Source organism: Chiroxiphia lanceolata, chromosome 3, assembly GCF_009829145.1.
Source record: "Chiroxiphia lanceolata isolate bChiLan1 chromosome 3, bChiLan1.pri, whole genome shotgun sequence".
NCBI classification, from domain to species: domain Eukaryota; kingdom Metazoa; phylum Chordata; class Aves; order Passeriformes; family Pipridae; genus Chiroxiphia; species Chiroxiphia lanceolata.
In genome coordinates, this window is record NC_045639.1 from 97,589,147 (window position 1) to 97,615,907 (window position 26,761).

Here is a 26,761-nt window from a genome sequence, read left to right on the forward strand (position 1 = left end):
TTTTATTTTACTTTTTACATATTAATGTCTGCTTCAAAGACCATTTAGCCTTTATTTTCAAGTACAAAAGAAGCTTTTTTATGTGTAATCCATTTGAAGACTGAAAAGCAGACTAGTTTTCCACTTCTGTAAATAATGCTCATTTGTATGCTTTTTATGTCTTTAATGAGATAGAGCTTGTTATTCATCATTATGAAATGTTCATATTCTTAAATTTTTGTGTATGTCTTGCTTTTTTGCAGACTAAAACTGGTATTGCATTGTTGTATGATGAAGTATCTGAAAATGCTTATGACATCCGACTGAAGCTTACAAAAGAGGTATTAACAATTCAAAAACAAGATGTCGTCTGTGTTAGTGGAAGTGATCACAGTGCAAATGTAAGTGCTTCTCTATCTCTGTGCTTTCGACCATGCACTTTAATGTCTTCTGCAAAGACCACTTTATTGTATTGGAGTGGAAGAGATTTTATTGGGTAATAGAAATACATGTAATTATCAGTTGTTGGGTCTTTTGTACACACCTCTGTTCTTACCTGTAAAAACTGCTTTTTTGGCCAGGGCTATACATTCTTTATTATAACATTCATAACCTTAACAGGAGAAAAAATGTCTATAAATACCAAAATTACAGCATTCTTCCTCCAAATATTGTTAGGCTATTAAATTAAGAGAGAAAAAGAAAACTATTTCCCAAGCGTTTTAAGAGTAAACTAATACACTAGAGACTTCTTCATTTGTGTATCAGACAGGATGTCTGTTCAAGGGCATTGAGCTGAATGAGAGAACACTTGACAGGCACTTATTTCACTGTAACTCTCTTGCAGACACAGATGGGGCTTAATCAGTGCCAGCATATATGTGGTGCTTTTTTTTCCTTAAAATTCAGTTATGCTGCTTTTTCAAAGCATGTGTTGCCTCTAAGCTATAGAGGACTCTTCTGTATGATCATTTGGTAATGTCATTAGATGAACTGGTGGCATTTTGCATCAACAATACAGCAAGAGTTTCTAGGTTATCAGCATCCCTAAGTAGTGTATTTTATTTCCTCATATAAACAGTATTCTTCTTGAATTTAGGATACCCATTCTTAATTTTGCTGAGTAAAATAAATTTCATGAACTCTACTGGTATTTCCTAGAGTGGCACCCTCCTCAGAGGGGGCCAAGGGAGAGCTTTTCTTTCTTCTTACTGTGTCATGTGAACTTAAAATCGGACACTTGGGGACAACAATTGAGTTTGTGATACTCTGCTAAGAATTAGAAACTAAAAAAGTATATAGTGGGTATCCATATATGTATATGTGAGTATGTTAGAGAGAGAGTCTACCTGTATAACACATGAACAAGTTTCCTTCCTACCACAGTAAATATTTATATGAATTGTTTAATATAACACACACAATAATTTGAAATAGCTTTTAGTAGTTAGAAACATTGTGTGCTGTTTTCAAAAGTTCTTCATGGAACACTGTGAAACATGACTTGCTCTTTAGAATGTTCGAAAAGGTTGGTCTGTGAAAGGCATGTCCATTTCTGGTTGGTTTACTGAGATAAGTATAAACCTCCTCCATCAGCTTTGCATACACTTTCTACTTCACTGAGAAACATGAAAAAACACAGCTTTTTCATTTTATTTTTTTTTACCAGGCATTGCTGGTAATGCAGATAAGTTGTATGCAAACTAATCACAAGAGTCATAGTAAAATATCATGTGACTGCAGTATATGGTGTCTGTGCATATAATTGTGCATAATTGCTATGGACTCAGTGGTGTTTAAATGCCTCGTGTATGAACTTTCACAGAAAAAGAATCGAAATTCTATCCTATGTAGTCCTAGGTTAGTTTTTGATTGAGTCAACACTAACTGGTTGTGTCTGACAAAATATTGTATCAATATGTGTATGTATTAATCAACATCCAAAATAAAACAAACAAACAAACAAAAAAATCCCTAGACACCCCCAAACACCAAACTAAAGCAGTACATAAATCCACCCCAAACAACTCAAGTCTGCCTCTTTCTTTTTAATATCAAGGTTTGGGTTGATTTTGATGGATTTTATTCCTACATTTTATGGGTACCCTAAATAGTATTTCCTGGTAGAAGACAGAGCAGGGGACAAGCTCTCATAGTATTTGAGGAGTTGGATTTTGAAAGAAATCCTGGAGAGTAATAGACTCTGCAGAGAAGGCATATGTGGTATATGCAGCCACTACATACAAAATGAGCCCAAGTTCCTTGGTTGTATTTCATCACCAGTAATGATCACTCAGTGGTAGAGTCTGGAAAGAAGTGATTCCCAGGGCTATGGCAGAGACAGTTTTTCCAGGTTGCAGACATGGTGTTAATGTGTAAACGTAAGGAAAATTAAAATACAAATCAGTGTTAATTTAGGTTGTAGTTGCAAAATATTATGTGAGTCTAGGTATGACACCCATTCAGAAGGAATTTCTCCCACCTCATACTTTTGATAGATAAGTGTGGGCAGTCCTACCAAGCTGCCCTTTCCTGGAAAACATTGTTAATGCTATTTCCTTATTTTTCTTAAGTTTTCTCACTGAAGACTCTGAAAACTAAATTTTAAGAATCCAATCTTTTGTTTTTCTGTGTCCCTTACAAGATCTCCCCAAGGTCCCTTTCTGAAAGTGTAATCTTCAATCCTTATATGATCCTGTTGTCAAACTCTAATGAGAAAGAGGAATTAAACCGTGGCTTCGTGGCAATATTTGCTTTTTCTGTGTTATACTCTGAACTAAATAGAAACTTTTGGACAACTAGCATTTAATATAAAGGACCATTGAGTGTAACATGAAGATAAACACTGTCTTTTTTTACAGTATATAATTTTCTAGTATACAGAATCTCAAAAGCAGAATTTGAAATCAGGCTGAAAATAGCTGGTAGTTCTCTGGCACTGATTTTGGTAAGTTTTACATTTACAGTTACATGACATAAATTCCAAAGAGATAAATGCTTTATATTTCAAGAAGTTCAAGAAAATAGTTTTCATCCCTGTTCTGTATGATTCAAAGTATTAATAGAAAATTGTAACCTGAAAGTCAGTTCTAGAGCAGTCATAATTGATCACATTGCCTTACTGATTTATTCTCCTCCTTCTGTACCTTTTCATTCTCAGGGACTCAGAGTTAATCTTTATTTTATGTCCATTCATCAAACTAGTTCATTTGCCACAAAAATAGAAATAACTTTTACCTTCTTTTTGTACTCAACTCAAATGAATAAGAGGAAAAAAACTTTTGTTTTTAGAGTAACTTTTCTTCTTATGTGGAATATTTGTATTGAAAATTATTGGAAAAGAAATTTCTGTCTCTACTTGTGGTAATACTTTTTTCTCCAACCAGTTTTGTGGGACAGTATCTGTGGGATGCATTTGTTTGCAGCCTCCCTTTTACTGACAGGTTCATTAATCGTGAGGAATACTGAAGACAGGATTTACAGCTATGCATATTTAGTTCTGTTAGTCTGGTCGAGTTCTGAATGCTACAGTGAGGACTGGCAAAGACCTCAGAGATCACTAGAGCTACTGTTGTGGGTAGGACTTTCAACAATAGAGATTATTCCCAAGGATAAAAGGCTCCTACCATTCTACTACCATTATCTGGGTCTATTCTTGTTTCATGTTTTGCCATCTGCCATTCATTTAAGTGTCTTAAAAGTGTTACTTTTAAACATTGAGAAAACTTCTTTGATGAGAAGTTTTAGATGTGGCTTTCTGTAATTTAATAGCAGTTTAACCCACTTCACTATTCCTTGCAATCTTGGACTTGGGGGTAGAGTAATGAGAGAAAAACATGATCTTTGAAATTCAAAATGTATATAGCAAAAATAATGTAAAATCAGCTGTTTCTTTTGTTTAGTATTCAAATTTTTCACAGCACACAAGGTGCTTTTAAGTAACTGAAAAAATCCTTATGAATATGGAGCCATTTGGGGAAATAGTATTTTACAGTGGTTTTTATATAATGTTGCAGCTTTTAAAATAATTTTTATATAACTATTTATAAACATTTATATAATTTATATTTATGTGATTTTTACACCAAGATGTATTTCAGATCTTCAGACTTGGCAAATTCTATGTTCTAAGCAAGTCTTTATGACTTGATATTATGTCTTTGGAGATGTGAAGGCTGGGGGCAGCCTTGACAGTGAGATTGTGAAGTTCAGTGTTAGGAAGCAGGGCAGCAAGTGAGATTGTAGCCGTGGACTTCAGGAGAGCTAACTTTCAGTCTCGTCAGAGATCTTCTAAGAAGAATCCCATGGGAACAGGCCCTGCAGGGAAGAGGGGTCCAAGAGACTTGGTTTATATTCAAGGATTACTTCCTTCAGGCTCAAGAACCAACGAGCAAGAAATTGGGCAAAGGGGACAAGAGACCTACATGGATAAAAAAGACCACCTGTCATTACTCAAGCGTAAACAGGAAATACACGGAAGATGAAAGCAGAATCAGGCCACTTGGAATGATATAAAGAGACGTTGTCAGAGTAAGTAGGAATGAGACAAGGGCCAAGGCTCATCTGGAATTAAATCTGTCCAGGACAACAAGAAGGACTTCTTCAAATACATCAATAACAAAAGGAAAATGAAGGATAATATGGGCCCATTACTAAATGGAGGGGGGACCCTGGTAACGGAGGACACAGAGAAGGCAGTTACTGAACTCTGCTTTTTCATCCGTCTTCAGTGGTAAGACCAGCCCTTGGAAAAAGGAATGCTGGAAGGAAGACTTTCCCTTGGATGAGGAGGATTGGGTTAAGGAACACCTAGGCAAACATGATGTGCACAAGTCCGTGGGCCCTTAGAGGATGCATCCGTCAGTGCTGAGAGAGCTGACGGACACTATAGCAAGACCGTTAATCTCTGAGGACTGGAAGAAAGCAAATGTCACCCCAGTCTTCAGAAAGGGCAGGAAGGAGGACCCAGGGAATTACCATCCAGTCAGCTTCAGCTCAACCCCTGAATGGAGCGCCCCATTCTGGAGGCCATGTCTATCCACATGGATGATGAGCAGGTGATAAGGAACAGTCAGCTTGGATTCGCTAAAGGTAATCATGCTTACCCAACCCAATTACCTTCTATGATGAAACAGCTACCTGGATGGATAGGGGGAGAACAGTAGATATTGTCTACCTCAACTTCAGCAAGGCTTTCTACACTGTCTCTCACAGCATCCTTGCAGGCAAACTCAAGAAGTGGGGACTGTATGAGTGGACAGTAAGGTGGATTGAAAACTGACTGAAAGGGGGAGAGGGGAGGGGAGGGGAGGGGAGGGGAGGGGAGGGGAGGGGAGGGGAGGGGAGGGGAGGGGAGGGGAGGGGAGGGGAGGGGAGGGGAGGGGAGGGGAGGGGAGGGGAGGGGAGGGGAGGGGAGGGGAGGGGAGGGGAGGGGAGGGGAGGGGACGGGAGGGGAGGGGAGGTGTCTGAAATGCAACAAAGGTAAATTCAGGTTCGTACATCTGGGGGGGAACAGCTCCATGCACCAGTACAGGCTGGGGACAGACTTGCTGGAAAGCAGCTCTGTGAAGAGAGACCTGGGGGTCCTGATGGACAACAAGCTGTCCATGAGCCAGCAGTGTGTCCTTGTGGCCAAAAAGGCCAATAGTATCCTGGGGTACATTAGGAAGAGCATTGCCAGCAAGCCGAGGGAGGTGATCCTGCCCCTCTACTCAGTCCTGGTGAGGCAACATCTGGAGTGCTGGATCCAGTTCTGGGCTCCTCAGTACAAGAGAGACATGGAGCTCCTGGAGTGGGTCCAGTGGAGGGCAACAAAGATGATTAAGGGACTGGAGCATCTCTCTTACAAGGAAAGGCTGAAGGAGCTGGACTTGTTCAACCTCAAGAAGAGATAACTGAGAGGGGACCTGATCAATGTCTATAAGTATCGGAAGGGAGGGCAGAGCCAGGTTCTTCTTGGTGATGATGTCAAGCAATACAACAAGAGTCAACGGGCAGAAACTGATGCACAGGAAGTTTTGCCTGAATATGAAGAAAAACTTCGTCACTTTGTGGGTGACTGAGCACTGGAACAGATTGCCCAGAGAGGTTATGGAGTCTCCCTCGCTGGAGATATTCAAGAACCATCTTGGTGCGATTCTGTGCAATGTGCTCTAGGATGACACTGTTTGAGCAGGGAGGTCAGACCAGATGATCCACTATGGTCCCTTCCAACCTGACCCAATTTTGGTTCTATGAATTGGTGCACGCTCATAGAAGCCAAGCTCAAAAATACTGATAGAAATGGCGTATTGAAAATAAGTAGACAGTTTTCACTATCAGCTAAGTATTTTTAACAGAAGGTGTTTCCCCTCCCAGATTTAAAGTTTAGCAATACTTACAGAAATAAATTAATTGTGTGACAGATGGGGAGAGATCAATTTTAGTTAAAGGAGAAACAGGGATTTATTAACTTTTATACTTTATGTTTCATTAAGGTATGATTTTACTTTAACTCTTTGTCATTCCACATGCTGAAATTAATTTCTTCTATATAGTGCCTCATCCTTAATATTCTTTGTTTTTCATCCATGTATGTTGTGTCATCCTTCTCCTGTTGTCAGCCCACAGTTTTATGCCTCTCCTCTTTTCATAAGTATTTTTTCTTTTATTTTGTATTTTATTTCTGTAAGAGAAGAGAAATGTATTTGGCTTTTTATCAAAATCAGTCCTTCTCACAGACCTTCTCTGACTTGGTCAGGGGTCAGGCAGAGAGGTTTCTAGTGCAGGCTGCTGGCATCTTGATTAGAAGAGGACTTATGTGAGTCTAATAGAATTAGTATAACAAAAACTTTTGCATCCTGAATACTCGTCTAGTGTCACAAGCTGTGTCTTTGCTCAGCTTTAGCAGAATGAAGCAAAGTAGGTGAATAGGGAAGAAAAATAACAAGATTAGTTGTTTTATTGATTCAAAAAAATAAAAGCAGTGTCTGAAAATACTGTTGAAATCCCTGATGAGACTGCTATAGCTCTTTCTTTATAGCCCAGATGTTAATAAGGACAGAGAAGAATGTTATTTTAGCAAATCTCTAGGGAACAGATCTTTGTTAAAATCTAAAAGTTAATTTTTTTTAACTCAAGGAAATTTCAGTCTTGATAACTACTAACATTAATAATAAACAGTGTTTTTCCCAGTGCTTTTTCTACCATTACTGGTATGGTATTTCAGTCCAAAATTGGGGTTTTTAAAAAACTAATAATTAACATTTTTTATCTTTTTGGAAGCATCAAGTAGATGATTAAGTAAGATCTCTTGTATGGAGAAAATACATTATTTAACCATTTGTTATTTGTTTTCCATGCTCTGGAAAGCTGACCTAGATATTTAGAAGATAGCTATCAAGTAGTTCCTTAGGATCTTTCTTATACTGTCACTCTGTGAGCAGTTAGAAGTTTGCATCACAAAATAAATATTTATAACCTTGACAAAAAACTTCATTATTAAAGATAAAAGGAGTGTGTAATTTAAGTAAAAAGGATAAAAAATGTAACAGAATAGAAGAACGCAAAGGACACTATGGATATCCCTGAAAAACAATCTCTCCCTGAAATGTGGAAAGAGGATAAGCACTCATACCAACAAGATAAAAGAAAGGCAGCACAACTTTGATAAATCATGCGTATGCACAAATATATGTGTCCTTTAATTGAAAATTCAATAAATCTATTTCACCTGAAGCCATGACCCGCTGTCAGGACGGTATACATTGTGAGAGGTCATGTAGCAGTTTCAATTTTCAACAGTTAGGGGCAAACTGTCTGACTACAATGGAGGTGTGAGTGAACCTTTCCAGTTTTGGTATTTGGGATATTGATGGGTTCAATCGCTATTGTTCATCTTTGTCTTCACAGCACCAAGATGTGAAATGTTGCACCAAGTTGAATGCAGATGAAATTACTCAAAGAACAGGTGTGTTCCAGCAGGATTTAGCTTGTTATAAGATGCCTTTTTAATTGAAAGAAATCAGCTAATTTTTAATGGGAAGAGAGGTATAATCATATGGATACACTGGATCCTATACTTGTTATTAGTAACTCTGGAAATCCATATTTTTAGATGATCTGTATTTTAGAAGAGTCTAGGGTCTTCTCGTACCACTTGCCAAAAAAAGCTCCTGTCCCAAATTAAACAGTTTACAACTCAGTGGAGGAGTTCCTGACGATTATTCTGAAGTCATATTGAGACTGACTGTGGTTGCATTGGACACATTTAACATGATTCCCCACATTCTGAAGAATAAAACACTGTGGGATTTTTCAGTCATCTTTACTAGAGTAGATCATGTAGTTATTCATGTTGAAAGGGACATCTCAAGGTCATCTAATTCAACTCACTACTGAAAGTGATGATCACTTTCAAGTTGCTGAGGGCTTTGTCCATTCATGTTTAGAATATCTCCAAGGATGGAGAGGCTACCAGCTCTCTGGGCAGCCTCTTAATGCTTAACCACTTTCACTGTGAAGTTCTTTCCTATTATGCTCAGTTGGAATTTCCCTTCCTGCAAGTTGTGACTGTTGCCTCTAATACTGTTTCTTTGTGCATCTGTGAGAACAATCTGGGTCTTGGCTTTGAAAATAAATTGAGTGACTTCATTTTATTATAAAAAACTCCTCAAAAATCGACCAAAAATCCACTTTTCCCTCAAAAAAGCCCCAAAAAACCAAACAGAAAACCTAAAAAACCCCACACAAACAAACAAAACCTCCCAATTTTTATCTACAGTAATAGAAACAGTTAAAGTGAGATAACAGTTATAAGATAATAATATAAACTGATATAAATGTTATTATATTTAATCTGCAGATGCCGAAGGTCTTTGCTAGCACATGAAAAGATCTGCTTTAACTTTATACAAAGCTGAACAGTGACTGGCATGTCTCAGTTGATTTTTATAGCTACATTCTTCCTGTTCTTTAGGGAAAAGGTGAGATCCTGTGCAATGCAAGAAGTTAAGCTTCAAAACTCTCTTTCCCATTCAAAATAATCTTTTGGATTTTGTCTACCTGTTCCTTATTACAGATTGCCTCCAATTCATGGAAGTGGAGAATGAGGCATCATGTGATACCATGGAGGACTAATTTGTGTCTTTGGCTCTCTTTCTTGAGGTTTTCTTGACTTACATTTCCATTTTCTCAATATTTTTTTTCACTTTCCACTGTCTTTTTAGCCAATACAGCTATTTCTAAGAGTATAGAAGTCTATTAAAAATAATACATGTTTGGAACTAATGTTTATACAGACACCTTTGAGCAAAAATCTTTTCCTGAAAACCAGATGTTATAACTAAAAATATAGCAAATCCTACTTGCAATAAAGTTCTTTAAGTCACATCCTCCCCCAGTGTAGTTTTATGGAAATGCTGTTTCATTATTTTTCAGTGCATTCTTTATTGTTCGCCTGGTTAATTATAAGATGCTCGTGGTTACAGTTACTGAGAGGGCAGTATTAGGGACTTGTGGAAATGCACAGATGTGGCACGTTCAGTCTGACTCAAGTGGCTAACTGTGTGACATCTACATTTTCGTCAGGGTGCGCTCATTTCTTAAGATTTGTGTATATTCAGGATTTTTAGTAAAGGCTGCATGACATACATAAATAGTAACAGTAGTCAGTGAGGAAGCATAAATCAAAACTCATTGCTTTCTGGCTTCTAGTCAAGTATTCTTTGATGCTGACTGCCACATTCTGGAAGAAGGAATCTGTCCCAGTCCCAGGTGTTGTCAATGCAGCTCATCTGGTGTGCTTTATGACATATTAGCATAAGGCTGTGTGGTTCTAGCCTTGTCATGTAGATGCTCATATTGTTCAGCTCAATCCAGCACCATCTCTTGTTCGAGTGCTACACATACCCTCTTTCTTCAGTATGGTGTTTCTTCTGAGTTCCATATGAAAATAATTTTGCCAAGAGCAGTCCGTACTGTAGTTTTAAATGCATATTTCTACAAAGACAGTCAGCCAACAGATACACTGCAACCTTTATCCATGGGGGGAGGTGGAAGTTTGCTGCCAATCAGTGAGGAATGAGGGGTTTATGAGCGGAAGTGGAAATCTATATTTGGCAAAATGATAAATACGTGTAGAACAATTTGCTGAGGAAGCTCTAGGTCTGGAGAAATGGAGGGTATGAGCTGAGAAAATCCTCACCATGGGAACTCCTCATCTTGAGGAGAAAAATTCCTGAAAGATTTCACATATCCTTGTTCACACCCTCTTTTGTTCTTTTGGGATATGTAAAAACCAGCATGATGTCTGTATTTTATGCTACATTTTACTGGGTCTCACATTCGTACAGGATCTGTTTCTTCAGTCATTTCCTACCTCATAACTTCCTTGTGGTACTTTCAAGAGTTGCTGAGAAAAGGAAGATATGGATGATATGTTAAGTTCTAAGAAAGTTAACTCTATCCCAACTGAAACCAGGACAACCTATCTTTGTCTTCTTACCCCTTCTGGTGTCAGACTGTTTCTTCCCTTGCATCCATGCAGGACAAGTTGCAGGCTTAAGTCTTCATATTGCACTTTCTTGTTTTGATTCCTTCTTTCCCCTATATGTTTCCCAAGGGCCAGAGTGGCAAACTCTGCTTTTATTACCATTATTGCCCAAGACTGACTTTTCTTTTCTATTGTCAACCTGCCACGTAGTATCTAGTAAATTTGGTGTCTTACTTTAAACAAGTAAGAAGAACTTCTGAGACTACTCTTTCCAATAAATGCCAGATGCAACTGTAGTAGTGGGAATTTGTAAAAATGTACCCATGGACACAGACACAGGATAACAATTGAAGTTGGTACCAGGAATTTAACCTTGTAATACTACTGGTTGGAAGGGAAGGGGGAGGAACTAGCTGTGACACTATCACATTGGGGCAGAAATCAGCTTGGTTTCTCCCAAGGGCATCCAACACAACCACAACAAGGTGGGATCTCTGCATGTCTGCCCAGCTGTTAACTATGGACCTGCCTTAAGAGAGTTACTCCTGCCAAATTTAATGCTGGCAAATCACTAGCAGCCATGTCCTGCAGAAGGGAAGATGCCCAATCAGGAAAGAAGTCAGCACAGGGGTTCCCCACTCGACCTTCCTGCTGCATGTTAGGGGGATGGGGCAGTCCAGGAGGATAGGGGTAGGGTCATCACAGTAGTCTTACTGGTAAGTAGAAGGAAAAAGAACAAAAATTAATCAAAACATTGGTCATTTTCTTCCAACCTGCTCTAGCCATTGTGAATGGGCTTGTTCCTTAGAACAGTTTCTACAAAAGCTGAAGAACATGGTCTCTTTCAAGTGCTCCAGCCTTTTCTACTGAGTGCCTCAGTCTGATGTTTGGAAATAATATATGTATATTCATTAATATTTTCATGCAGACTGGCACAGGAAAGTAAAATATGATACATTCAGAGTCTTTTACCAAAAAAGTCTATACCGATGGAGTTCTTCAAGCAGAATCTTCTTCTGAAGTCCCTTTAGTACATTGTTCATTTAGACAGATAGATGGAATATTTTTTTCCTAATGAGAGACCTTTTACCACAAGTGCCAGTCCTGGATGTTAACAACCTGGTAATAATGACACATTGGGTAGGCATTGGCAGGTGGATATGAAATCTTGCTAAAACACATCACCAGAAATAAGTACTGTGATTGCCTTCTCATGTTGTCCATTAAGCTTCAGTCATGTCACTTCAGATGAACGAATAACAAGATATAAAAGACCTTTCAAGAGATAATCTTTTCCGTTGAGTCATTGTGTTTTAGAAGAATCTAGTAAGTTTTCTTTAAAGAGCTATTTCACACCTAAAAGCTGGATATTTGACCATATAGTTCTCCAAATTACATTTAAAAGTATAACTGATTTTGAAACCAATAAAAGTATGGGATTTTTTTTCAGCTATATTATTATTTGTAGCTGTTATTATTTGCACCTGTTACAAAGTAGTCTCTTCTCTATACAGTTGTTGCCATGGTGTTCTTTTGAATGGTACCTGTGTCTTATATGGTTAAAATTTTACGTTGCATCTGCTTTTCAACATATGCCCTGTCTGGCATCATTCTTGAAGTTCTTGAAATTTTCTGCCTCACCAGTTGACAACTTGCAAAAATAAAAGGTCTCAGAAAGATAGGAATATTTCATGTTGTTATCCTGCCAATTACAGTTTTATTAGTTACATTCTGTCTATTCAAATGTATCCTGAAGTTTCATGCAGGGTACTCCTTCATTCTCTAATCTCTGAGAAACAGGAAACAAAACAAGCCTACTATGTGGTGTGCTGCGGGGGGTACATAATTGCTTCTGTTTTGCAGCACATCTGTAATGAGTGATTGTTATAGTATACACATTGAGTACTTTGGAAACCATGAGAATAAAGAGTTTTAAAAAACTTTAGATACTATTAAAGGATGACATTAACAAAACAAAATGCTAGTTAAAAAGAAAAAAAAAAGTTAATTTCAGCGTTCCTGTTCAGATTGATAATTAGTAAGACTGTCTAAAGCGTTTTCCTTGGCTAATGAAATAAAATTACACAACCATCAGACAGTCAACTATAGCACTGTACTTTTTTTTTTTTAAAAAAAAACTGATACAGGTGTCTGTCTCACTTTACTATAAAACCATAAATAAATTAGTCTGGAAAGAAAAAAATATATTTAGCCTGCAGGCAAACAAAAAGTGAAATGAGTTGTTTGTATATTTGACTGAGATATAAACATTAGGTTTTCAACTGCATGCAGTTCATGACATTATCAGTAATGTCACAAAAAGATAGGGTGGGTTTTCTTTCCCCAGAAATACTACAGTTCAATTTTGGCAAGAAGTTTTGGAGTAGATTTTTCTTTGATAGTTCTTGCAAAGCTGGTGTGGGTTTCTGTCCAAATTTCATAGTAATGAAATTTTGTTCTTGCTTAAGAAGTTCAGGACTGATTCAGACCTGAAATCTACTGAACCTGCTGGTTTTTTTCTGATAGCAGCTGTTAATGTTTCCCTAGAAAAACCAAACAGGGCAAGAACTTAATGCTTCTCTTAACACTTTTCCTACCACAAGTTGTACAGTGCCTCCCTAAGCAAAATACAGGTTTGTATTAGCTCTTAACAGATGTACCTTTGCTATAGTTGTCCAATATCCCCTTGAAACCATGTAGACTTTGAATGTGCAGAATTTTTTTCTCACTAGAGTCTGCTATACATTGCACAAAGATTCATCTTTTTTTGTTTGTTCTGGTCCTAGTTCCAGATAGGAACTAGGCATCCTAATACTATCATTTTATGCCTCCTAGTTTTTGTACTGGTAAAGGCTGTAAAACTGATTCCCATTCACTATCCTCTGTGCTACTTACTGTAGCCTCCTGATCCCCAGTCTGTCTCCTTTCCTGGATGAAGAGTTATAGCCTGTTACGCCTGTTATAGCTTTTTTGTGCTTCCATCATCCTTACTGTCCTTTTCTGAACAATTTTTAACAGCTTCAGATATCAAGGAGACAAAATGGTATACAGTTTTCAAGATGGGGTGAACTTTGGATTTGTACAAGATATAATGACGTTCCTTTCTTGGTCTCTGTTCTTTTAGAATCATAGAATCATTAACGTTGACTCAAGATCATTGAGTCCAACCTTTGACTGAACACCACCATCAAGTAAGCCATAGCACTAAGTGCTATGTCCAGTTCTTTCTTGAACCCCTCCAGAGATGGTAACTCCATCACCTCCCCAGGCACCCCATTCCAATGCTTAACCACCCTTTCAGTGAAAAAATTCTTCCTGATGTCCAACCTGAACCTCCCCTGGCACAACTTGGGGCTTTCTTGTCTTGTCCTATTGCTAGTTTCTTGGGAGAAGAGGCCGAATCTCCATCTTGCTACAACCTCCTTTCAGGTAGTTTTAGAAAGCAATAAGGTCTCCCCTGAACCTCCAGGCTAAACAACCCTGCTCTCTCATCTGCTCCTCATATGACTTATTCTCCAGACCCATCACCAGCTTCTTTGCCCTTCTCTGAACATACTCCAAGTCTTTCTTGTAATTAGAGACCCAGAACTGAACATAGGATTTGAACTGCAACCTCACCAGTGATAAGTACAGGGGGACAATCACTTCCCTGGTCCTGCTGACCCCACTGTTTCTGATACAGGCCAGGATGTCCTTCTTGGCCACCTGGGCACGCTACTGGCTCATTTTCAGCTAGCTGTTGGCCAGCACCCCCAGGGCATTTTCTACTGGACAGCTTTCCAGACACTCTTCCCCGAGCCAGCAGTGCTATGTGGGGTTGCTGTGACCCTAGTGCAGGACTTGGCACTTCACCTTATTGAACCTCATACCGTTGTCCTTGGCCCATTGATCCAGTGAGTCCAGATCCCTCTGCAATGCCTTCCTACCTCTAGCAGATCGACACTCTTGTCTTTTGCTAAGGCTCCCAAAAATTTTATTGACGTTTTTGACCACTACTGAACTCTGCACTGGTGATGTTATGGAACCAGTTACTTTAATCATAACATCTTATTCTGTAATAGAAGTGACTGATTAGAATCAATCCTAATTCCTTGTATAAATAATGCACATGGGAAAAAAATCTCACTAGCTTTTATCTGCTATAGTATTTTGACTGCCTTTTTGTTGCCCAGTTAATATTTTTTAAGATGTTCTGCAAATATTTTCAGTTCATTTATACTTCCTGTCTCAGCAAGCAGCAAAGATAATCTCATTGCTCACCCCTTCTTTTTTATTTTGTCATGAATATTTTAAATAATACAGGTTGCAATATAGGCAAAGGTGGAATGTCACTAGTGGCCTTCCGACGTTTAGAAAGTTGCACATTTAGTTCATCACCTTGTTTTCTGTCTAGTTTTTTAACTAATTTGAATTATCCATATATCTGTGCAAGGCTCTTCCCTCATGGTCCTTATGTTACCCTAACTCACCTTTAAAAAATACATTGTCTTTTCCATGTCTGCCAGTTCTGTTGTTATAGTATCTCTTCGCTGTCTAGAGATTTTATTTTTTTCTCCTATAGTTCTAACTTGTTTAGTGCAGGCCTTAAATTTCCTAAGCATTTTAAGAACTCGAACCTTTTATAAAAAAAAGGGATTTTATTTTCAATTTTGTAGTCATATGTATCAAGGCTTTATGGAGAAGTATTACTCCAGAGTTTCTGCTTTGTTTCATCGGCGTGTTCCTTCAAGAGTATGGTAAATATATCTGGCCCTGGTGATTTGCTACTATTGCTTAGTCAGTTTGTTTCTGAAGTGATTTCAAATTCAGACAGACCCATATATCCTTTGTGCTCCAAAGACAGTTGTAGGAACATGTCTAGTTTTTTTCCTGCTAAGGAAAGAGTTCATTTATCTTGCTTTCAGTAGCCTTATTGACTCCGAGTATGTGTTTTTATATCTTGATCATAAATCAACCCTCTAGTTTATTTGGGAGACCTCTTGCACCTAGTAGATTTGAAACTTTGTATTCATTTTTATTCTTTCTGACTGTTTTTGAAACTCTTTTTCCTGCTGCTAATTTTGGTTTTTAGTTTTATTTGCTTATGTTCCAGTTTCTTGTCTTTGTATGAATATATGTCCATCACTCTTTATGTGTTTACCTCTCTTAACCTCCTCTTTAGCCATGTGATTTTCATTTTTCTCCCAATTAAGCCCTTTTAATAAGTGTATTCATTGTCTCTGTGTTTCCAGTTGGTATCCTTAAGTACTCTGTACACTGCCTATAAAGTTTTAATTTTCTTAGCTGACCTCTTTATTTTTCCGTTAGACACACTTCCTCACTTTTGCATGGTTCCCTCCTTGGTATCATAGTTCCATAAGTGTTGAATGTAAAGTAAATAGCAGTTGCTATTACAAAGTAGCTTTTCAGTTGTAAAAAAATAAACTAGATCTTGCATACTGTACTTGACTAGGGCAAGTACTGAGTCTAGTCTTGTGAGCTCCATGAAGCAGTGACTGATAGAGACCTGATTTTTATTGACTGCATTATATCCTATGTATATCTACCATATCCACCTGAGGTTTAAGTCAAGTCTATTACCACCATTACATTTCTCATTCCTGTTGCCTGTCTGCCTATTTCAGTTATTGTTATGATCCTAGTTGTGTGACCACTAGTGAAGATTCTACACCTGTATTTGGCTTGTATTTAGCCTGGAATCTGTTGTTTTACTGTTGGGGTAGTTGTCTTATTAATTTCATTTGTTCAACTCTCCTGTAGTTATACCTGTCTTCTGCTGTGGTTCACTTAAAGCCTCCAGTTTGTCCTGTCACTGTTTGTCCTCATGTTCAAAATGGCTCCGGCATGAATCTCTTCCAAGACTGTGCAACCTTATTGTGAGAAATACATATCTTCCTTTTTTTGATAACTCTGGCTGCTTATCTAGTCTATTTTACATTTCTTGTATAATTTGTATCCCAGTATTAAAGTTTTCTCTACCTCTCCAAAGTGTTTATACCTCTGTTTAGTTCAGATTTAGTGCAATTTTGGTTTCGTTCTTGACACTCTGTTTTACAGTTCCTGTTTGTATTATTCTCTTCCTAACTTGTCCTTCACTTCTGAATACAGAATATCCCTGCTTATATTCATAATAGAAGCAGCATCCATAATTATGCTGTCTTCTGTACCTGTCAACTTTTCCAGTGCTACAGTTTAAAACTTTATTTGTGGCCTTGTTGAATTGCAAGTACCAGCAGCTTTGGTTCCTTTACAATTCAGATGATGTCTGTGCTTCCTTTACAGGCTCTCTTTATTTCAAGAAAGCCCGCAGTTTGTGATGATCATAAATCCATCCCCCTTGAGCCATCTCTTTAAGAAGGAAAAAAAAAAATCTTGTTTATCTTCCCAGCCCTACAGGGATTACTGGATGAGTTTAGGAGAACCTTAATCTAGAAGTTCAAGTCTCTAATTTCTTTTTTTCCTACGTAATTGTCATACTTAGGACTTATTTCCTGTGTTTCTCTGCATTTTTGGTTCAGATACAGACCAAACCCCCCTGATCCTTCTTTGGTTAAGCAGGATTCCTGTGGGAGGTGTCACTGTGCACTTGTGCAAGAGACTGAAAGTTGCTAATGTCTTAAACATTGTCAAAATCATAGAAGGACTTTCTTTTCAAACTGCAAAGAAGGAACTGCCCATCTACGACCACCAAAGCACACCATGGCCCCAAATATACCTCCTGACTCCAACGGGAACTTGAGATAAGACTGTTGTCAAATTATATGAGGTCTAAGGAGAAGTAACAAAGACTCAGGGAAGAAGAATGTATCCACAAAGAAAGCCAAAGTCAACAACTGTGTTAAGAATCAGCCCTAGCTGGGCTCGCCGAGTGGAGAAGTGTTTGGGGTTTGTGATGGCAAAATCTCTCCACACAAAACAGAAGGAGTAAACCCCCATGCTCCAGGAAGACCACGTACACATGGGACATTCACATGAGAGGCACCTGAGAAGCGCCCATAAACAATCAAAGACCCCCAAAGCACCCCCTCAGACTCATTCCTGAAGTCTTTCACCACCGGAGGACTTCATGTGACCCAGCAATGCAACAAATCCAGAGTCTGTCGCAAGAGACTGTAAAACTTCTCCCCCAAGGGAGGTGCCTGGGCATCTCCTGAACGTATATTAATCCATTGGACTCTATGTTTTGCGGGACTCTCACCACTGAGAAGACCAGAAGAACTGGACCCATGGGATGCTGCTAGGTTCCACAGAGTCAAGATACATTTTCTATTTAATCTCTCTCTGTCACTCTCTTTTTTCCCCACCCTTCTTTTTCCTCTCTCTGTCTCACATTTACTGTTAAATAAAATCTGTACTATTGACTTTGGCATCTGGTCTCATTTGCACCTTAATTCAAGTAGAGGCGTCTCTAATAATTTTAATAACCAGATCATAACAACTTGTTCAGGCAAACACTTTGGAGTCTCCTCCTTGGAGTCATAAATGTATCTGTTTGCTTGATGGTCATCTACCACCATTACAGACGTGTGGAATTTCTGCTTTGAGAAGGGAATTTGCACATCAGGAAAGTGCATTGAAATCATCCATTACAAGAACTACTAATGGAATTATTTCCCACATCACCAACCTGTTGCATATTCTCAATCTTAGTGAGACGGATAAATATCCCCTCTTTTTCTGGGGGAAAGTACTCAGATCTAATCTTCCATGAACTCTGCCTTCATTTCTTCTATGAGAAAGGATGGAAAGAGATTCCTTTGAAGGTGATTTTTGTGTTCAAGGGATTTGCAACTTTGTGTTGAGTTTTTCTCAACTAACACATTCTCTGTACAGCCAGACATCTGCTTCTGCCATTACTGGTACTTGTAGGGATAATTGGAAATACTCTAATTTAAATAATTTCATTTAGTTAATGTATATTGGTGTCTTTTTTCTTTTTTTTCATTTATGGTGAGATCCATCATACACAGATCTGTGACTTCATCTCTACTAGAAAATAAAACACAGCCATAGCACACATTCAGCATTGGCCCATAGTTGTCTATACTGTGTGTGAGTGTGGTCCCTGGTTATGTTTTGACTTGTGCCAAATTGTCTATACTGGGTGTTAGTTTACTCTCTGTCTTGGTTTTGGACAATTTCAGGTACAGCCCTCTCAAACAATGCCTCAGACCAAATCAGGAGATGGCATGTGTCATGTAGAGTCCCAGTGCGGCAGTATGGATGGTAGTAATAACGTTTTCAAGGAAAGAAAATTTATTTGTGTGAACAAGAGTTCTACTGTGTTCTTTTCTGGAGAAAATCCTCCAGCCTGCTTTATTTTAGCATTAGACATGGCTTGCAAGATTGGAGTTATAAAACAAATAGTCTGTTCTTTGACTCAAAGAAGAGGTGAAAAATTTCTTTCTGAATTCTGAATTGCCAGATAGGAAGAAAGAAAGCAAAGAAAGGTCCTGAGAAGAGAATGTGGGACTACAATAGGATAAGTTAGAGGGAACGGAGAGAAGAGATCAAATAAAAGTGCATAATTATCATTTAGCAAATTGCCCTATAAAACCTGAAGTTGAATTCAGTAGTGCCTTGCTTTCAACAGGTATCTAATGCTGAATCTCCTCTAAATCATCCAAAGATTTTTTTTTGTAGTGAGCATCTTATTCTGAATTTTAAGGGTCCCAATGAAAGATTAAGTGGAACTAGGCTATAATGAACCATGTGAATTTGTGGGTTTTCCCCAACAAATGGTTTTTAATTTCCTCCTTTAAAATAAAATTTCAAATTCAAAGACTAGAAAGCCAGAAATAAACAGGCTATTTATTATCTCTTAACTCTTGGCTTTGTGTTGTCTTCTGTGTTGGAAGATACTCAGGGAATGAGTTCAGGGGTTACAGGAAGAAAAATATAATCTCAGTATCGAGTGGTGAATGATACTTCCCCTGAAACAGAGGTGCAATATAGTCTTAGATGTGTCATGTACATAAACTAACACCAAATTAACACATCAGGCATTAGGTGCATCTCATCTTCTGCAGTAAAATTACAATGTGTTAAAATACTGAGCATTTATAGCTGAGGCTGAAACTGGTCAAGAAGGTACTTTGAGCAGATAAAGTTCATATAAATACTTTTAAAATGCATGTTTAGGCATTTCAAATCACTATAACAGAATTAATCACCCCCAAATCTTTGTGTGCTTCCATTCTTCCTCTGTAGAACGAGGATACTTGTGTTGGGCTGTGAAACTAATTTCATTTATGAGGATACTTGTGTTGGGCTGTGAAACTAATTTCATTTATGTGGATGTCCCTACGTATTGTACTGCCTACTAGCATTAAAAATTTCCTAAGCATTTTAATAACACTGCATTTAGAACTAAACTAAATTTGCATTCATGAAATAACACGGTCCTACTCTAAATAAAGATTAAAAATAGAAGTATCTGTATACTCTAAGGTCTCAAGGCCTTACGGTGTACAGTCCTATTACATTAAAATATACATTACATCTGCATTACTATTAAAAGCAAGTTTTTTTAAAAAAATGCAGTTATGGTGTGTCATACTGCAAAAGTTTAAAATCTTGTCTTGTGTTTATAACCTTATTGTGTCTGTTTTCCTCTTCAAGTCATTGGCATTTTTTACTGTATCTGTCTGTAAGATCTGATCATCTGCCAAGAAACATACCTTAAAACTGTGCTTGATCATCTCCGAAAAGTTCTCAAATAAAGCTAACTATATTTTACTCCTGACATCTATTACAGTACTACACAAATCTCTCAAGATGTTTGACATTCCTGTAGCTCTTGCCTGCTACCTCTCTGATTTCTTTGTGTCATCAAAATTATTATCAGAGCTAACTGTTTTATTTAAAGATGTGCATCACTGCCAGATACTGAAATAATTTATAGTCTCTATGTGCCTTTTAATAATGTCCTGATGATGTAGAATTACACTAGTTATTTTTTCAGTGACTTTGTGCAGGAAGGTGGGTTTTTCTCTTACTCAGTGTGGGTTTTTTGCAAGACCACATTTTGCCAGATAGAGTGCTTTTCTCTATTTGTTTGAGCTGTTTTCCTTGTTACCAGGATGACCTTAAATGACCTTGACCTTGAACTGCTTTATGCTTAGAACCTGTCCAGTTCATAATTACCTTATCACAAATGTTGTCCTGTACAAATATTATTGCAAGTGACTAGGATACTTTTTTTTAGATCATCTTTTTTTTCTTTTTTAAATAATAATCCAGGTATTGTCACTATCCTACAAGAAGCATTTCCACTAAGTAGTAGACTTAATTAAATTTTGATTTGGAATCTTCTCTCTGACCAGTTTACATGTGCTTAAAATACACCGTATTATTTTGAATAGTTTTATATTTTTAATCAAGTTTTTCTGGGGCATCAGATCACTTCTTTATAAGAGTTATTACAACAGTCAACTCTGTCATCAAGATTGGATATTTCAGAGCAAGTATTCATGTCATTTGAAAGGTATTTTCCATACCACTTTTCCCCTTTAAAATTATTTCTCTTTAGATCCCTATGGATTGGTCTTACTGCCATTCCATAGTGGAATGCATGGTTCATTGCCAGATTTATGCTCATCTGACCTCAAAGCATTGTAATATAATGAAGATACATGGCTCTATTTATATGTTTTCAATATTGACCCAGTATTAGCTTCCTTTAAAGCTTCTGGAATTATGCACTAATCAATTATTTTAAAATCAAAATCAGTAGCAAATACTTTACCTTTCTATAAAAAGTGAAGTGTGGTGTTTGCCCCTGTATGACTGCTAGAATATAGAATTGAAGTAAGTTTATGCAGATGCTCTTGATCATGATGCTTGATTGTGCTCAGCTTTTGGCATTTCACTTTGCAGTTTGAACATCTTGAAAAGAAAGAAGCTTTTGCATTTTTTAAATGTAGCTCTTACTGAAAAAGCTGTTATGTAGGAACGTTTAAGTACATGTTTAATATTTTAATTAATATTAATAGGAATATTTTAAGCTCTGTAATACACAATGCTGTGAACAATCAAAATAGAAATATCAAGATTATTACACTTTATGCAAATAGATTGCTTCATAGGGCTGCCTACAACCCATAAAAAAATACATGTTAGTTGCAGTTGAGTTTATAAGATGCCAATAAGGAATACCTTGCTTGTCTTTTTTTTTAAATGGCCAAAAGTATCCATGTAACAGTTTTCTATTTGTTGTCTGACCATGCTAAAGCAAACTGCACTGCTGAAATATTTATTCCATCATCTTGTGATGGGATTTATTAGGTTAATATGTTTTCAGGGTGTAAGTACAGGTGGAGTAAAACATGAATTAAATAAGCAGAAAGATGTCATGTTATAGAAAATTACTCTTGGGAATGAGTCACTGAATTTAAAGTTAGGGACGTGTTCTAATTCGGATTGAATCTGAACTTTGTCAGTAAGTATGATAATTTTGATGAAAAGTTTTGATGCACTTCCAAATGAAGAAAAGAACCTGTAAAACAATTTGAATTAGATTTTAATGAAACTGAATTATATAATCTGAAATTATGTCAGGTACCTTTTGATATGTCAGGTATTGTGTCATAATGCAATAGTTTTCCATTTTTTTTCCCATTTTTAGCACAGACTAGTGTAGTACAGTGTTCATGGGAAGAGAAGCAATTTTGAAAATGTATGAAACTACTCCTAACTCTTTTTACTATATGGATTACTTTTACCCCCCTAAAATGAAACTGAAATTTATGATTTATTGTGTTTCACTTTTCCCTGAGTCAATATGAAGATATGTCTAACAGGGTAAATGTTACAAAAAAAAAAAAAGAAAAGAGCTACATATATTAAAATAACTTGTTAATATATGATTATGGTCTTGACTGCTGAAATAAATATTTACATTTATCTGAATCAGTGAAATCATAAAGTACCCAATCAGAGAGTATACATATGGGAGTATTTATGTATAATTTCTGATTTAAAGAAAAAGAAAAAGTATATTTTATCTTATGTGTTCAGAAATTACTAGAAAGATGATATTCTATCCAGTACTGTTCAGCATGTTCCAGAAAAAGTTCCCTTCAAGTGTATAATTATTGTCAACAGATGAAGTGCTATTATTATATTGTCAGGCACCATGAGTTACACATTATTGAAATCTCAAATTAAGCATATTGTTAAACATATGATAGGTTTCTCTAGAAAAATATTGATAAATGTTTATCTTCTTTGTGCAGTTAAATATGAAATGCAAAAAAATCAGCTATTTGAAGCAGACTATCACTAAAAGTCTTTCAGCATATACTGCAAAAGAAAAAAAAGGTAGAAATCTGGAGATATAGATTAGAAAACATTGGCATTTTTGATCAAAAAATTAGAACACATATCATGCATACATGATAGCTATGAAAATGCACATCTCAGAGCTCTTTGTGTAGTTTTCCAATGTCAAAACAAAGCAAAAGTATGTAAAAATTTCTGTTCAGGCAGGATATCACTTCAGGGATAGAAAAACTTACTAAAAGTCTGCATACGCAGCTCACAAGTTCTACTCTCTGTAGTAAGGAATTAAGTGATGCCTACAAATCAATGTTGAATGATACTTCAGAGTTGAACTTGATCACTCAGATTCTAGGCTGCCTTTGAGAATTAATTTTTGAAAAGTAAATGAGGACCTAGAAACATCTTCTATGATCATTGGGATATTGTATTTTCACCTAAATTTATTTTTTCTACAATTTTTTAAAGCACAGAACTGTTACACTTCGTAGACAACCAGTTGGTGGCTTGGGCTTAAGCATAAAGGTATGGGTAACTTCTTGTTTCTTCTTTTAATTTCAGTATGACCACTTCAGTCTGGAGATCTCATGGTTAATATACCTCTCTTACAGGGTGGTGCTGAGCACAAAGTGCCTGTCGTCATATCAAAAATATTTAAAGACCAAGCAGGTAACTTATGTTATTTACTTATATAGTACCATAGTAAGTAATAGTTTCAGGAATCATTTTTTACTTCAGAAACAAAACTATGACACAGAAATGTACTGATGTTCTTAACTTTAATATTGCAGAGGATTCAAAAAATACAACCCAAATATATATTTTCCCCACACAGTAATTCACTGCTGTATGGTATGACTAACTTGTTTAGATGCCAGCAGAGAGTGATTTGTAATGTTTATTGTGGTGAAGATAGCACAAGATCACTATAGTCTGTCCTCATTAAGTATTACATTGACATTTATCTAGCAAAAGGAACCTTTGGGAGACCATGTCATTACTCAGACTTAACTTGGCAATTTGGAGAACTGGTCTGGAAAAAAAAGAGGTTCTTCAGTAAGGTGGGCAGAATCTTGCAACATAAACTGAGGTTCTTAGCTTATGAAATTAAAGTCTCTTCTCTGGTGGACACAGATATGGGGATTAGTTTGTTCTTTTATTTTCTGAGGCATTCTTTTACATATTTGAAAATTAGTTGTCTTTATGTGGAAAGCTTCTATGTGTTTCCTCTCTTCCATAGAATAAATCTACCAATTTCATGTAACCTTTCCTTCAAAAAAAGACAGTGCTGCACTGTGAACCTCAGTGCATGTCCTGCTCTGTAAAGGACTCAAAGCCAGTGACACGATCTTTTGAGCTCATCAGGCTCTTTTCCTGCTTTGCTGCAATGGAGATTAATTACATTTGCTTGGCACCATGTTTGGCCTCATGCTTTACTGTGCTTGTTTTTTTTCCTCTGAATTTTCTTCAGGGAGCCCTTATTTTACTTGAAATGTAATACCCAAACTTGATAATCCATTTTCATCTCATACCTAGTGAATATTGGCTATGCCAGTACCCTGTTGGAAACACTGCTTCAAGTCTCCTGTGTACGGTACTTAAATGTCTCAGTATAATGATTTATTTTATAATAGCATTTCTGCAGTGAGGTAGAGAAGGTGTTTTTATGTCAGTTGTGTTACTGTACATGAAAGAGTAATAGGCTCCTTAAATACACACTATAATAAACTATACCAATAAAAGAAATGCATAATAACAATAAAATGAATATAAGCATTCAGGTCTAAGGAAAGTAGTTCAGGAAATTAATCACCAACAAGGAAAGCTATCTCCTGCTTTCTTAGGGCATAGTGCTCTTAATCAAGTTTAGTAGTGAGTTTGTATATAGAATACTTCCATTCAGAGTTTCGTACATCCTGGTTGTTTTTCTTGAACTGCATTTATTTCTAGAGTAACAAGTGCAACAACAATTTTATGGTCTCAGCTGTCAAATTTGAAAATATCTCCTCAGACAATTCTAGTTTTAAGATCTTGTAAGATCCTTTTGTCCGAGGAAAACTCCAAAATGACTAATGGTTATAACCAGAGGCAGTGCTGTATCACAGCAAGCCTGTATGAAATGTGAATAACATGAAGATATTGACACATTTGGCAAGGTGTGAAGGAAGTAGTCTATGTAGTATCAGTTGCCCCACTGGCATGAAGTGAATCTCAAGCTTGCTTTCAGCACGTGTTGGGATGGTTCAGGTGTACTCCTGACATCCAACCTGAGCGATTCTGCAATTCATTTAGTGCTGCAGATGCTAAAGGTCAGAGATATGTGTTATAAATGATTTTTGTGGCACATGGCACATCCTGCATTCCCATTCTGGTTACTGAATGTCTGTGCAACAGAAAATAGTGTAAAGTTTTCTGTTTGTTTGTTTCTTCCAGAAAATGCATATTTTTAAAAAACATCAAAAGATTTTCAGCAAAATTTTGGAAATACAAAACCTTTTTCTGCAAATCTTTTCCTTTGGATATCTGATCTCACAAATCATGAAGTGCTGCTGCTATTCAGTATAGGAGGAAGATAATAACAAAGCCTATTCACAGCGTTACTTTTCTAGTATCATATTTAACTGATAATTAATAGTAAGTGAGATAACATGTCCAAAGTTAACCCACAGGTGACCTTGAGGAAATATTTCTGATTTAAGATTCGAGTGCTTTAATGCAAAAGAAAACAATCTGGTAATATTATTTAAGGGAAAATAAGAAGCCTTCTAAAAATATGTGCATTCTTTCTCCATATATATATATAATATATATGAATGTATGGATATGCATACCAAAATACAGATGTATTTACATTTAAAAGAATATATGGAAAAATATTTGTTTTGAATATAATGAAAGGAAATGTCAAGCATGAGGGAGAGATGAGACTGACAGGTTTGCCTCAAACTAAATTTAGGACTGAACATTGTATATTCATGATGTGAAAAAATCACCAATGGTCTTTCATTACATGAAATACTAATAACAGTGAAAGTTGTAGGCTGGCTTCAAAAGTGGCTTTGAGTTAAGCAGTAAGATTAGTTGCTACTTTAAAGCAAATATACTGAATTTTAAAAAAGAAAAAAATTATATCCTGCAGTACCATTTGAAAGTACGTAGTTTACCTATAATGATTTCTTATCAGGGATTTTTACTACTTTGAGTCCTTGAGTAAAATTCTTGAATTTATGTGAGTAAAATTGTCCTTAATGAGTAAAGAATTGATTTCCTAAAATGACTGACAATTTGCAATACTTTTTGTGACGCTTAATGCCGGCTATATGACAACATTAAAATCATGCTTCCAACTTTACTTTTTTTGGGGTAGAGTACTATCTTTTAGTTCCAAAGCTAGAAGCATAATAGAATAAAGGAGTTGCTTCTTTTTTAGATCTCTATAACCTTTGGACTATCTTAAGTAGATTAATTAGTCAACTATCTTCATACTATTTAATTTTTTCAAATATAGAAGTGATTTTGTTGGTGTTGACTTAAGCATCAGCTGACAGCATTTGCACTTCAGTTTTTTATACAGGATGAACATTTCAATTGGATTTCATTGCATTATTCAACACAAGCACTTCTATAGCAACAGTGTTAATAAAGAGCTATGCTTACAGTTTTGACCTCTCAGCTGTGATCACTGTGTTTTTAAATTTCAAATTAAGCTATTCTGGCTCATTCTTCAATAAGACTTTCCTAAAGAAGTTCCCTGAAACAGAAACTCAATTCAAGAACATAATTTTACATTTCTGAAATACAAAATAAAGTGGTCATTCAGTGCTGGAGACTAATGTCCAGTGTATTGCAAATCACTGTAAAGAATGTCCTGAATTTTTCCTGAACACATCCTCCTCAACAGTATTAAGAGCAAGTTTTGCTAATGCCAATGACCATCACCGGGTTTAGGCCTTTTAATTTTTTTCTCTGGATTCTGTCTTCCATTCTAACAAAGGGTTTTTCATACCACCTAAGCTTTTGCTAAAGTAAGTT

General features: G+C 36.7%; 1 protein-coding gene across 1 annotated transcript in view; it reads left to right on the top strand.

The window, feature by feature from the left end:
- The window catches only part of SNTG2 (syntrophin gamma 2), a 155,244-nt gene that overhangs the window by 20,439 nt on the left and 108,044 nt on the right, over positions 1-26,761 (top strand). Inside the window, 3 exon segments of the mRNA XM_032683929.1 lie at positions 243-380; positions 23,198-23,254; positions 23,341-23,398. Coding sequence (XP_032539820.1) covers positions 243-380; positions 23,198-23,254; positions 23,341-23,398 — 253 coding nt within the window.